The 14,687-nt window shown below is 43.0% G+C and overlaps 1 protein-coding gene across 2 annotated transcripts in view; it reads right to left on the reverse strand.

Annotated features, from left to right (window-relative positions):
* Window positions 1-14,687, reverse strand: part of doc2b (double C2-like domains, beta) — a 65,115-nt gene that overhangs the window by 18,325 nt on the left and 32,103 nt on the right. The window contains exons 3-5 of one of the 2 annotated variants that reach the window (XM_048234465.1): window positions 12,731-12,754; window positions 5,890-5,964; window positions 4,064-4,173 (exon numbers count right to left, since the gene is read on the reverse strand). In XM_048234465.1, the coding sequence (XP_048090422.1) occupies window positions 4,064-4,173; window positions 5,890-5,964; window positions 12,731-12,754 (209 nt within the window). The remainder of the gene's footprint in view (window positions 1-4,063; window positions 4,174-5,889; window positions 5,965-12,730; window positions 12,755-14,687) is intronic. The other variant, XM_048234474.1, reaches the window with a different exon arrangement.

The following is a 14,687-nucleotide window of genomic DNA, read 5'->3' on the forward strand; positions in this document are numbered from 1 at the left end:
TTAAGTAGAGAAGAGATTTGGCTAGTTCTCAAAACAATAATAACAACAAATGTTGAGCTGTGGGTCAAGGGTAAACATTCTAACCTTAAACACGCATGCAGAGAGCAAGCTAATTAGGAAATACAGAGCCACCCTCATCTAATTGGCCTTGAGAGGTCAGTCTCTTGGGCATACTTACTAGGCCTCCTCTGGTCACTCTCAAACAAATGTGAAAAATGACGCTCTAAAAAACACAACATGCTTACAATAAAGACTGCACTGAAAGTAGAGTAGCCAAAGCGGACTACTATTGAATGCGAGCTCGCCTTTGCAACAAAATGCCATGGCCGAGCAGAGCACACCTTGGATTCGAACACGTGCCGTACGATTGAAAGGTTCTCTTACTTTTCTTTTCAGTCCTGAATGAATAGGAACTAGAACTCCTGGCCTCACTCGGCTTGCTATAGGCTGAGACTTTCTTTTAATAATGCAAAAGCCCCCTCTTTCACATCTTGACAAGACATTAACAAATAGAATTCGCTGAGCCTTTGAGATCACTTGGGTCTATTTTCCCACTCCTTCACGCCTCAGGTTGTCAGCTGTCTTCTAACACAGTTCTGTTGCTCAGTCCAGCTCCAGCTGTACAAGAGGTGAAACCACTGTGACCACTAGCTGATGGCAGAAGAATCAATACTTAAGGCTACAGCTTGCTTCAGTGTTGACAGTAAAGATAAATTCATAATTGGGGCAACATCATCTTGTGGCATCTTTTTTCAGTGCAAAGCTTTCAGTTTGTTTTGGTGATGGATCTGGAGGTGAATCTGTGCGAAACAATGTCCAATTGTGCAATTATGACTTGTACACATGGATTTTAATGTTTTAAAAAGTGCTTCAAATCAGACCATTTATGCTACAGCATTTGTTTTTAAGTCTACTTTAGTCTCACCTATGGATTGAGAGGCATTGAGAGGTGGTGACAATTCAAAATGAACAGACCAGACTATGATGGCCAGATCAGTTTTTTTCACTAGCAAACCCAATTTGTCAGTGTCTGTTTGTCTCGCTTCCAGCAGTCTGTTATCCACAAAATAAATCAATATCAAGGTCTTTTCTTAGACTGAAAGGTGGTTTTCCACAGTTAGATTTTCCTTCAGAACATGTATTTATTTCTTGTTATGTTTTTATTTACATGAAGGACAAGAATGGCCCCTGAAGGCGAGGCCTACAAGGGAGAGTTTTGTTTCCATGGAAACTGGCAGCCTGAAGAAGCTCTGGTGCAAATTCCAAATGAATCATCAGGTGGGTCCTAATAATCAGCAAACTGCATTCACACAGACACACACACACACACACACACACACACACACACACACACACACACAAACACATACACAACACACCACACATGCACACACACACACACACACACACACACACACACACACACACACACACACACACACACACACACACACACACACACACACACCTTTGGTTGGGCTGTCACACTTCCAACAATCCTGTAATGGCGATTTAGAGTTTCAATTATATTTCACCGGAGGCACTGAGACCTTTAACACAAGCAACACAGCTTTTATCACTTTGAGCGGTAGAAATGAAAATACACAAGAAATATACACCTTCCTCTCCTCTGCTGTTGTTGCCTGGTGCACTGAAACACCAGACACATCTACACAGCCCCTCGGAGATCTACATGACAGCTCACCTACAACTATCTATAGAATAACAACAAAAAAATGGATAAGGACAGTTATGTAATGTTCATGGGTGTTTGGGTAAATATCGTTTATCTATATAGAGTCAATATTGATATTAATTATTTTGGCAGACATTCGCCATAATAGCTCTATCCACTATATGTTATAGTTAAAGTATTGTGCTGCTGAAGAATATTAAAAAAAAAGTTGAGCTGCAAATTATTTTAACATGATGATTTGACAAACTGAGGGGTGTGATAAAATTATCATACTGTTCTCAGAGTTTATACTGTTTCTGCTTTTTTGACCATGCATGATCTGCTGTGAGCTATTTATGCTTTGGCATTATCTTTACTGCTAACAGGCAAGTAAGTGCAACTGCTTCTTTTCCTTTATCAGAATGCACATTGGTGTGAGCACGCTTGACTCAAATAGCTTGAGAGACTTGAGTGGTTCATGTTTCACAATAACTTGGTAATAATAGGCTACTGAAATGGCATTTTATTAGCAACTTCACTCAGGCGTACTTGTTCCATTAACCCTACCCTTTGCAATTTAGTTGCCTCAGTCCTATGAGCTATATTAGAAGGTATGACATTGAAATTGTATTTTCTCAAATGAGAGTAATATCATTATATTGCTAAATGATTATCATGTGTAATGACAAGTACAGCATAAAGATATATTTTGAGTAGTGCTGATTACTTACTGTTGTATTTCTCATCACAAACAGGCTTATCTTGCCTATACTAACCATATTAAAGTTCAATATATTGTAGGTCTATCATCTTCAGTGTATACTATGTGCTATGCTACAGAATGTTTAATGTCAGAATTGAACTGATGTATAATGTTGGATGAAATAATATTCCCACCTGCAATGTCCTGCAGATAATTAACAAACAACTACATTTGCCTTACAAGACCACAAAAACTACAAGGAAGTCAGTGCAAAACCACACAAAATGGGCATGCAACATGATTACCACAACAAATATAAATGAACGTAATAACACAGCATATGCACTCAATGACTACACAAACTACACCAATTACAGTGTCCGTGGGAGTGTGGCTAAGCAGCGATGACTAACAAAGGGAACACCACGGAGTAGCATGGGAAAAGTGTAAGGATGTAAGTTAGTGTATGCCCCCCACCTCTGGATGGAGCCTTTTCTGCTGTCAGTCATGGCAAGTCAATGAGTAAGTCAATGCACCATGGCCGCCTTCATCAGTTATGATTACAGAGGGAGTGTGCTGAGCCTCACTGAGGACTGCTCCATTCTCTGGCACCATAATAAATAGTCTCAACAATGAGTCTTGAAATGGATGAGTTGGGTCGATTCACCGGCATGCAAGGGCACAGCGTGGGAGCAGCAGAGGTAATGAAACAGGGGTTGAACTGCCCAAATGATAGACAAATGGCACCCATCCCCAATCCAGGCCATCGATGAATGAAAAACATGAAAAAGTAAAATGCCATCTAACCACATTCAATGTTATTAATTTACAAATTTAGAGGGTGCATCCTGGCGAGGCAAAGGAAACTGTAATCAATAATGTCAGTGAGTAGGAAGACAGATTTCCTGAGGGCCATTATTGACCTTCACTAAACGCGAGCATAAATCATTATAAAATACAAGAACAATGGCTGTAGCTTTCATTACTGAAGAATTACTGCCTGTAGCCATATGAGCTTGTGCCCAGTTTAATACCTTGTGCAATATGTTTAAAGAAAGAAATAGGATGGCAGCTTTAGGGGACTGTGTACAATAGCACACACAACATGTGTGTGTTGGAGCCTTTAGCTGTTAGACACACCACTAGTTGTAGTGTTTGATTACGTGACGCGGATGTGAGCAGAATTATTTCTCGCCAACCTGTGCTGCAGAGGTCCCCCTTCCACGATGTGCTTGCTGAGTCACATGGACTAAATCCCTGGCTGTTTAATCACCCTGCCAGGTGATTAAAAATAAACAGGTCCGAGAGGGGCAATAAAGATTAGACCAAAGACGAGGGCATTAGCCTCCATTCCCATGTATCAGTGACAAGGACCCGCAAGCGTGCACAAAATCTCCCACTCAACTCATTCAGAGCAGATTAGCAAGGAAATGCATGAAACACAAAATAAAAAAGAGTGACAAGACTGATTTATTTTTGTCTTTGTTCTTTTTTGTCTATGGAGAGCTATTTTTTTATGTGGTGCTATCACAAAACAGCACATATGATTCGACCTCCATTTCATTGCTTAACAAGCCTTTTGTCAGATTGTCACTTAATTCTAAATGGAAAAAAAAAAATCACAATCTCACAACAGTGTTACTTAGCGTAAAATACTATCCATATCCAGCATGACGAACACGCACCTGAGTGTTTTGCGGACCATGTCCTCATCAGTAATGCCATAGTAGGTCAAGGTCTCACTCCAAACAGGGTTGAGGGTGTTGCGGAGGGTCTTGGTCCGGAGCTTGTTGGCCTGTGGAGATAAGAGAGACCGAGGGGAGATACAGCGGAGCACACAGGGACGCCAACATATTTACAGAGCAACTGTCAATCAGTCCTCTTACACTAAATCCCAACTACACGCAATGCGAGCGAGCGTTAGCAAAAAAAAAAACATTTTAATGACACTGTTTTCAAAGGATGCAAAGCAGTGTTGTGCAACACGATGCAATGGGATGTTTTGAGCAGAACCTTTGTTGGATGCCCGTCTCTATTTTCTTTCTGATGTAACGCAACAGAACGGCATATTTAACGGATTCAGTGTGGACAGAGAGCATTCAATGCTACATGACAGTCGCTCGCTCGGATGCAGTTAGGATACCATGTCAGACTCAGCTTAGGGAAGGAGACTGTCAGTGATGCACACGACCGAGCCAGTTAACCTGTCACTCTCGCCCAGCAGCCTGCTCTTGTTGTCTGTCTTCGACTCTCTTCAGGACCCAGGCTCAGAATGGGTCGGAAAACAGGGTAAACATGTTGTTGTTTATTTTTACACATAATTACAATTGGAACCCCAGATTGCAATTAAGTCAAACAATGGAGCCATTTAAGTCAAACTGGGAATAAAATTAGATGGCAAACGCTGAGGATTAAATATGGTGATCACCAAGCAAAAACCAAAGCCTGTTATTTTACTGGAATAACTCCTGGTCTATACACCTGTTATATCCGTTTGTGGTCATTAAAACTACAAGTACAGAACATTAAGCGTAGGCAAGACTTAGATCATGAATACACATGAACCAAATTAACCAATTTTGAAACCCAATTAGCCATACTGTGTGTGTGTACTGAATTGACACCAAGCAATATTAAAACAGACACATTGTGTCCTTGAATCAGAACTGGGCTTCACTTGGCAGGTGGCCACAGCAATTGATCCCCACCAACAAAAACACTCAAGTCAGTAATTAAAGCCTGGATGAGCCACATCTGTGGCCCGCCGCCACTCGCTGCCACGTCAATGTGGAGCGCTCGGAAACATCCTCACACAAAGCCTCCGTATGCCGACATCCACACCCCATCAATTACCTAATCACTGTCTGAAGGAGAGGCCACTCTTACTGTAGGTCATCTAGTTTGTACAGTTTGAAACGGGCTGTACTAGACGGCTTGTGTTGCTGACGTCTAAGTGGATTGTTGGCAGGACAAGAAGTGGGCTTTTGCCACACACACACACACACAACACACAAAGAACAGGTTAATTATGATAAGGGAAAGGACATTAATTTGAGGGGCGGAATATGATCAGTGACAAGAAAGACAAGCTTCTGGATGGGTGCACATGACGCCTGGCTTTGATTTAAAGCTTCCTCGACCCTTGACAGACGTTGTCAGCTTGAAATGCGAGTCTTTTGTTTTGTTTTTAAAATAAGGTGTCCTGTTTCTCATTCAGAAGCAAATGGACCATGGGCGACATCAACTCATACATCAGTTCAGACTGGATTGAGTGCAAATGGGTGAAGCAATAAACATCAGAAATGTTCTCAGATTTCTCAGATGAGGTGAGAACTGTGAATCTCAGAACAGAGTTCAGAACAGGGCACTACAACCAGGAGTGTAACAGACTTCATCACTGCCACTATCATTTATTTTTGCAACTCCTTTGTCCATTGTGTTGTTTTGACTTCTGCAGGTTTTCTCTCTTACACTTAAAAGACACAGAGGTACAGACACAGGCTGTACATACCTTACTAGCTCCAGGCAGCAGGTGCAGCTTCACATAGGGATCAGAGAGCCCATTGTGATCCATTGGTTTGAGTCCCTGTGGAGAAGAGAAGAAAGAGACTTTGTCTTTATGGAGGAAGTTCAATCCCCAAAGAATCATTGTAGGACTCGCGATCCAATTTAAGCTGTCCACTTTCACTTCTGCCCGTTCCACTGCGTGAGGGCCCTTCTCTGTAAACGCTTGCTCATCCATCAACGTGTTTGAGACAAGGGGAAGCTTTGAGGGAAAAAGCCAAAAGCCACAAACTTTTCTTTTACCATGTAATTGACTACATTTCAAAAGGAACATACAAGCAATTACTTTTCAAATAAAGAAGAAAAACAAAAATAAAGAAAAGACAAACAACAACAAAAACAACAAAGGCACAAAATTGGCTCCTTTTCATAAATGCAGGTTAGACCATAACATGTGAGAGCTGAATAACAACTGTGCAGTAAGCTGGAAACACTGACATACAGTACATGGCGAAGACTTTGAGGCAAAGATGATGGGTAATGTTTAATGGCCATTACAGCTAACTAACAGGAAATGCCCTCAGTCTCAGTGATATCTGCGAACATGATAATAATGATCTATTTAAAGATTAGAGGCTAAGTTTTCCAGAGAGACTAAATGTGTACCAGGTGTAGTTGGCTGTTGTTTCATTAACAGTTATAAACTTTCTTCTCCAGCAGTATTCATCAAACTGTTGCCAATCTTGTATATATTTAAGTGTGATCAATCAATTCTAAACAAATGATTCCAAGGAAGAGCATTGTAATGCAATGATTTAAATGTTAGTGCATTGAAGATGTATATTGATTTGAATACATTTGTGTCATCTATTGGACTGCAATGACAGATATTGTTCCGTCTCTGAGGATGGATGTCAAAATGATTTTTGAGATGTTGAATTGCAATTTCCTTCCTTTTTTTGGAAGGAAAGCCTTGCTAGCAGTAATCAATAACCCAGGGGGAGTGTTTTGACTGCATCGTTGATTTAAAATACAGGAATGACTCAACATTTTCTTTTCAAGGTAAAAAAGGCTTGCTTTAATCCTGCAAAAGAAAGAAAGATTTGGACCTACTTCAAGCACTGCATTTTACTCCTACTCATTTCATATCTGGATTTTGTGTGCTATATAACACTTGTACAGACATGGAGAACTGCAGAACTGCAAACAATCCATCTATCTGAGCACTCAGCACATTACACTAGGTGTACCTTCAAACTGACCTAATATTACTATTGGCACTGAACATCTGGTGAGTTCGTCTAACACAAGGTATGTGAGGAACATGCTTGATCATTTAACCAGTGGTGGTTGACTTGAGTTAAAGGCATCCTTGCACCACTGTTCATCCATGAATGGGACAAACGTATTCCACTGTAACCCCAAGACTTTGATTATCAGCACAACAATCGCAACGAGAGATTTTCTGCTTTTCTGGGGTTTTCCCCATTACTTGAGCTGAGCGCCAAAGCAGACGCAGTGGGCCTCTGGACGTGCCACTTGACTCACCTCCTCTGTACAGATTACAGATAAAGAAAACAAACCCTATGTGCCATGTAGCAGTGATGGTGGGACAAAGGCCAATGTGCATTACACAGAAAAAAAACACTAAAGCAAATTAGGGAAGAGGAGAAGAGAGACATGCAGGTTCATCTCTTTTATGTCCACCGGCGCTAGCCAGTCATTTGTCCTGCTTGGCTCTCCATTACAGCGGGAACACAGAGAGCTCTCCCCCCCTCCTCTCTCTCCTGCACAGGCACACCAAACAACAAACGCAGTCTTCTCATCTCCTCTACAAAGCTGCTTTCACACATCTACAGATTCAGTCAGCTGGGTGCGTTCTCGTCTGGGGGTGTATGTGTGGGTGTATGTGTGTGTGTGTATGTTTGTGTGTGTGTTTTGAGAGAGTGCCGATAGATGTGCTAACCTCTCTGAGGTTAATTCCTGCATGACCACCCATGGATTGATTGAGCTATCCACGAAAAACACATACATCTGAGAAACACTCACATCCTGTTCTTCCTCATTATGCTGGCAACCTCACAGCGTTAGAGCGCCACAAATCCCAATATGTTACAAATCCTTTCGCCTTGACGTGTGGACGAGCACCATAAACACCAGCGTTTTGAAAGGGGGTGGGGGTAGGGGGGAGGTGGTGAGCGTGATGTATTGAGAAGTGTTTACGAAGGCTTTTACTGAGTGAAGCACTTTGCTGAAGGTTCGGGCCACCCGTGGTGACATATGAGCCTGCGGCGGCGCTTCTGTGCCGGCCGTCTATAGCTGAGGATCAATAGATGAAAAGAGGCGGCCCGGGAGATTTGGAGCTCTGATACTGAGATGCCGCAGCCTGCTGCTGGTCTTGCTGGAGAGCTTGAGCTCGGGCCCAAGCAAAAGCTTTATCAAAGCCCTACTGGCAATAGGCACTCTCTGACCTCACCTGGCCATGAAAGGGATGTCTGACCAGCAGATCTGAGGGAGAAAAAGAGCTTTAAAAAGAAGAAAGGTGTCAACTGATGTCTTTTTCTCAAATGCAGAATGCCCACAGAGAAGAAGAGCTGTCTTGTTCTAAACGACCACCACCGCTGACAGACATCTCGTTTCTGACTGTCACTGTCATCGTCACTGCATGATATTCCTGACAAGTACGCTACATAATCAGTGGCACAAAACATAAGGAGATTTCTCTAAGTGGGAGGCAGGCCTTTTGTTGAAGCTAGGCTGTGGCTAGGCCTTTCTTTCCCCCGGGAGAAGTCTTTGCTGTCCGATGATTGCAGCAGGGTTCAGGTGTGACCTCCTGAGGAAGAGGGCAGCTCTGATCCCCCCCCCACCCCCTCACTCTGAGATGCCCTGCAAATGTGCCTCCAATGAATGGGCTACCTCACAGCGTCCGTGATTGCCATGTTGCTAGTGAATAGGCAGTTGATCATAATTATGGTGGGGTGAGGTGGTAGGGGAGGGTGTGGGGATAGAGAAAGGCAGATGGGCACCATGCATCAGTGTATCCACTCGCCAGCGTCACACACCTACTCATTCATACCAATTTACTGGCGGCTGCCTCTTTGTTTGCGGGTTGGCTCCAGCTCTCTCTCTTGCTACTCTCTCACCAGCCCTGTGTCTCCTCACCTCTCAGGGAAAACACTTAACGAGGTCTTTATCTCTAAAATAAGCCACATCTGCTTACAAAGACAGCAGGTTAGGTGGTGGGAAAGAGTGAGACAGACATCTAAAGCCTACCAAATGCCTGGATAGATAGAAGATATTTTCTCCTAATTAGGATTTTACTGAACCTTCACTTTTAATTGAAATGAACTCAATCTAAAGACTTGGCAAATAAGAGCATGGGGGAGAGAAGATCAATGAAACAATGAAATGTGGGGGTGATTTTTCAGCTTTAGAGGAATATCAAAACACAGATAGGTTAGATTAGACTCCTTAGATTTAAGGAGTACATCATTTTGCGTGTGCGCACTTTTGTGACAAATCTATTCATGGAACAACAAAAGCAGAGCAGCACTGCAGCAGGGCTCTGATGCACCGGACTGCACTGGCTCTGTCACTATGTGTTTGCAGCAGCAGCAGCAATCACGGCACAGGCAGTCAAACAGCTGTGGCTGCTGGCTCCTGCCTCCAGCGAGCCGATCCAGGCTCTCTCTCTCTCTCTCACTGGAGCCGGCAGGGCTGGGTGGTGCCACAGGCGGAGGCAGTGGCACTGGGCTTCTTTTCAACCAGAAGGGACACGGTGGGGGGAATGGCAATATCTGTGTTTCTCATGTCAGCTGTGACTCAGAACAGTAATGGAGAGCAGGATGTGGTTTTTACAAGGAGACCACTAATACACGCCCCTTGTAGCATGATGGGGAAAGTAGTCTTGAAAAGCACACACGACACGTGCATCATTTGGGGAAAGCACTCTTGAAGCCCCCCCCCCCAAAATCACACTCTGTGCCATGCTGCCACTTGATGCATGCAGCTGGGACTAAAAGAGGCCCACTGATTAACACAGACGCACACGGCACAAGTGGCTCAGCAGAAAGGGCTGCTCAAAAACAGACCGCGTTTAACTTCAAACCGCATGGGGACCGGAGACGATGAAGGACTGATTGAGTGGAGCAAATGGTGGAAAGAGTGCACACTCATCTGGGCAGACGAATGGAACCAGGAGCTACAGAACATGGGGAGGCTCAAGTCCTGGCGGAGAGAGATAGCTGTCAACACTGGCTTTGGCAACACTGTACTCAGACAGTCATGCTAATAAAGCAACTTTGAATTTAGAGTTTCATTAATAGATCTATCGATAGATAGATAGATCATAGATAGACAGAGGGAGATAGATAGGTAGATAGACAGAGATGGATGGATAGATAGATGGATAGATAGATAGCTAGATAGAGGGAGCTGGAGCAGACATGGAGACGGCTGGAGGTGGGCTGAGCTGGTTAGGTGCAGCTAGGCAGAGCCAGTGGGGTGGAGGTGATGGGAAGGGGGTGCTGGGGAGCACATGGTCCCGGTGATTGATGGGGCTGTTTATGTGGAGGCTGCCCGCCACTGGCGTGATGGGAGTGAATGATAAATTAATCAGCGTAGGTGGGGATGGGGGCCCAGGAGGGCTCTGATCTCTTTAGCAATGAATGTATGTATGCACTGCACAAGGAAGACAGAGAGAGAGAAGAGAGAGAAGAGAGAGAGAGAGAACATGCTAACTAAACCTCTGGCTGCTGTGCTTTTATCTCCTTCAGAGCAACTGTATGCAATCTCACCCTCCCTGCAGAGTGAGTGGGAGAAATGCCTCACTCTGACATGTGTCAATCTCATTGGCATGTGAGAAGCTGCCAGTGGTGTTGGTTGTTGTCCTTATACATGGCAGTGGTGTAGTGTAGCTGTCTGAGATCTGAGGTCTGAGAAAGGTCTCTAAGGGGTCTGCACGACAGCTCACTAAAGCCAAAACACCACAGATATTGGTGCATGGCACTTGACGCAGGCATACAAATATATACAAATATTTCCTCAAGGGACATTCAGAATAAACATATCATGACCTTCTCATAAATCTTATTACAGTCAAATGTGCTTCTCTCCCACACAGTCATTAGCCAAACAACCCAGTGACAATGTAGGTTTATTTTTTAACTCATGTTTACAAAAGTTTTTAGTATAGTGGTAGAAGAACTGTCCTATCTCCAGAATGTACACATAAGATTACATTCACATAACCAAAGGTCTAAATATAAAAAGGCAACCTGAACAGATGAACATAATTATGCAGATCTTTGTCAATTTATATCAGTCTAATACAGATAGAGTTGTGTTTACAATGATGGAGATAAGATGGAAACAATGGTGGAAATCACGTTCTGTGTACCTAATATTACTGAAGCGTAAACACAACACAAATCAATTAGATTACCCTGAGGTTGCTATGCACTGTGGCTGAACAGATAAACCTATTAAAAGATTACACATGAGAAGCTTCAGTGGACTGCCAGAGTAAATTGTGAAGATCATTTCACAAATCTACCAACCAGCTATTCAGTGATGCAACACTGTGCCAGTGTGCACATATTGTTGTGTGTGTGTGTTGAAAACAGTGCAGTATTGGGTGTACGTGTGGTGGTGCTCGTGCCTGTGAGTGTGTGTGTGTGTGAGAGAGAGAGAGAGAGAGAGAAAGAGAGAGAAATAGTGTGGCTGGTATGTGTGCATCTGGTGGCACTACTGTGAGTAGACAGATCGGGCATAGTCAGGAGTGTAACGGCTCGTTCTTTACGGCTCAAGAGTCACAGCTCTAACGGTTTTCACTGAAACTCTGTGTGTTAACTATTTTGGGTGTAAATACTCCACAAGGGGGACTATCGAGCCCTGTGGTCGGGCATTTTGACCCCTGAAAGGAAATACATGTGTGCACACACAGTTTGGGACTACTTCAACAATCTCCATAGAGTGCTGAGTGCTTGGCTAGTTTAAAGCGGGGATCACATTAGCCAGCGGCAGGTTTCCTATTGTTCTCTATGGTTCGGCAGCGGAACGGTGGCAACGGTGGCGAAATTGGTTCAACTTTCAAAGCGCAACGCGAGCATATTCAACTGTCAGTTAAGGCAAACCGTTTGTGTTACCATAGGAACGAGATAGAACTTATTATGGTCTGAGCGTTGCGTTATGCTTGCCGCTGGCTAATGTGATCCCCGCCTAATCATTCTATGTTGTTTTTTATGTGTTTTAATTATTACTTTTTAAACACTTTAAACTATTACCCTTTTATGCTTGTATGTACTATTAACTTGTGTGTTTTATGTTTTTAAACTATATTTTGACTATTGCCCTTTTATGCTTTTATGTTTATGTAAAGCACATTAAATGACTTCTGTGTATGAAATGCGCCATATAAATAAAGTTAATGTTTAAAGTTAAAAAGGATGTGATTCTATGGAGAAAAGAACCAAACACAAGGGCGGAGAAACCACAGGAGGAAAAGTCACATGTCCGTTAAACTGTGGACACAGTGGTGTTATGGAGTCATCCTCCATCTGTTGAAAACTGTAAAGATGCGGCATCACGACTAAGGACTGAAGATAGACAACCTGCTTCACAATGTACACTTACCTTCATGAAAACAAATACAGTGCTGGCAAACAGTAGATATATGAATCTGTACCTCTCTAAAGAAACACCGGAGGTTTGTGTTCTGGTGCAGGGAAGGGCTGTTTCTCCAGCTGACATTAGGAGAGAGGCTAGAGGGCTAAATGGAGGACCAGGATGTCATGGGGTTGGGAGTATGGAGGTCTGCTGGGGGTCAAAGGTCATTCTGGAAGCCTTACCTTTTTGTACCGGGGGATAGGGAGCTGCCCTCCACCAAACACGACATGCAGCCATGCACAGAGGTTAGAGCATGCAAGACAAAAGAGCGCAGAGGTAGGGAAGGAAAGACAAAAGCAAAAGAGTTGAAACAAACGAAAGAGGACCAGAAAGAAAAAAAACAAACACAGATACACACACAGACACAGATACACACACACACACAAGTGATTCATAACTTAACAGAAGCAGACTAACGAAAACAAAGGCCAACCATCACATAATAAACAGGAAGAGTAAAAGTCCAAGGTGCAGTGCGAAAGAAATCATAGACAGGCTAACAGCGGAGGAACATATTGATTTATAACATTTTTGCATGTAACATGAATTGACCAGAGGAGTGCACCCAGGGCACTTACTCTAACGAGGGGAATCCAGCTGGCTGATAATCAGTAATCACTATCTAAATTTCCTCTCAGTTTGAGTTTAGTGTGTAATGTGTCAATCACATCACTTGCGGTGACACTATTTAATATGTATTAAAACATAACGCCACTTCACCAAAGGCAAAACAAATAATGAGAATGAATGTCATTTCATTAAAAAAAAAATTACCATATTAATATGCTGCCTGGAGGTCCAATTAAGCACCCATTTAGCCAAATGTAATGCTTCATTAATGAGCTGTTTAAGACAAGTGCTCCAGATCGCAAGTGTGTCTCACAGAGCGTGTGTGTGTGTGTGGGGGGGGCACCTCAGATTCCAGCTCTCACCCACTACTCAAACACATTGTGACTAAGAGACACAGATAAATCCGGAGTATTCCAGAGTATTGTGTCTGCAGGTGTGAAGGACTGCTGAAGGCAGCCTGTCTGTCCTGATTGATGAAATATGGATGACCTGGTCACTTTGCCCAGATGCAGATCAGTGGATGGGACATGCACAATGCCCACCTGGCAACCTGACAATATTTGTGTGATTCCATTTTCCATTTCTAACATTTTTACATTACTGCTTTTTTAAATTTTTGCCATAGCATATGATTATGCCATACTGGAAAACACACAGAAACACACACTCTTTGCAGTAATAATCTAAGTTAGTATTTTATATTTTATGAAAGGATCTATGGATGATAGCTCTTACGATAACGTCCTGTCTATTTGGTGTAATGTCAATCTGGTGGAGGTAGCATCAACATACTCTTCAGGTCACTTTGTCCTCTGGTGACAACATTGAGCTGGACTGTGCTATAGGTCGGAGACACCCCTTTTCCTGCAACTAATAACCATAGCTGTCACAGAGTTGTCACCTCAGTTGTCAGAGGAGGAGAGAGGCGAGATCACAGACAGGTGACTTTAATTGAGTTGAAGGGACGAACAAAGATGGGGAGACGAGCGAGAGACTCGTGGTGGAATTGTATTGGGGTCACTGGAGTGGACGGTGCTTTATTATAATGGAGTGCACTGCTGTGCAGCTATGTAAACAATAAGGCATTCTTAGAACTTGCAAAATGATTCACGTAGAGCACTAACCAACATCATACAGTACAGTGAATGACTACAATCCCCATCATGCTACAGGCTTTATCTTCCAGCACTGACACTACTATTGCATTAGGTCTCATCCATATGTTGTAGTGTTGACAGATGCACTCTACTTCATTTCCTATTCGTGATACAGGGATGACCCCCAAACCCCTTTGATTCTATGGTAGACCACTTCAATTGCTGGTGAGTCAATGATAAAACATACTGTATGGACATCAAAAAGATTGGATGATATAGTAGACATATTCTTGAAGCCTTGGAAAAAATACCATATGTCACAGTTATTTTCTTGGCTGATAGATTGTTAGAGTGCGTTCAAACCTGTTCTACAGTAACACCTACACCTACGACGTTGCCAGATACGCTGTGATAAAAAAAGAAGCAACATTCACACTTTACAGTCAATTTATCTATAGCAGGAAATACTGAG

Source organism: Alosa alosa, chromosome 2, assembly GCF_017589495.1.
Source record: "Alosa alosa isolate M-15738 ecotype Scorff River chromosome 2, AALO_Geno_1.1, whole genome shotgun sequence".
Lineage (NCBI taxonomy): Eukaryota > Metazoa > Chordata > Actinopteri > Clupeiformes > Clupeidae > Alosa > Alosa alosa.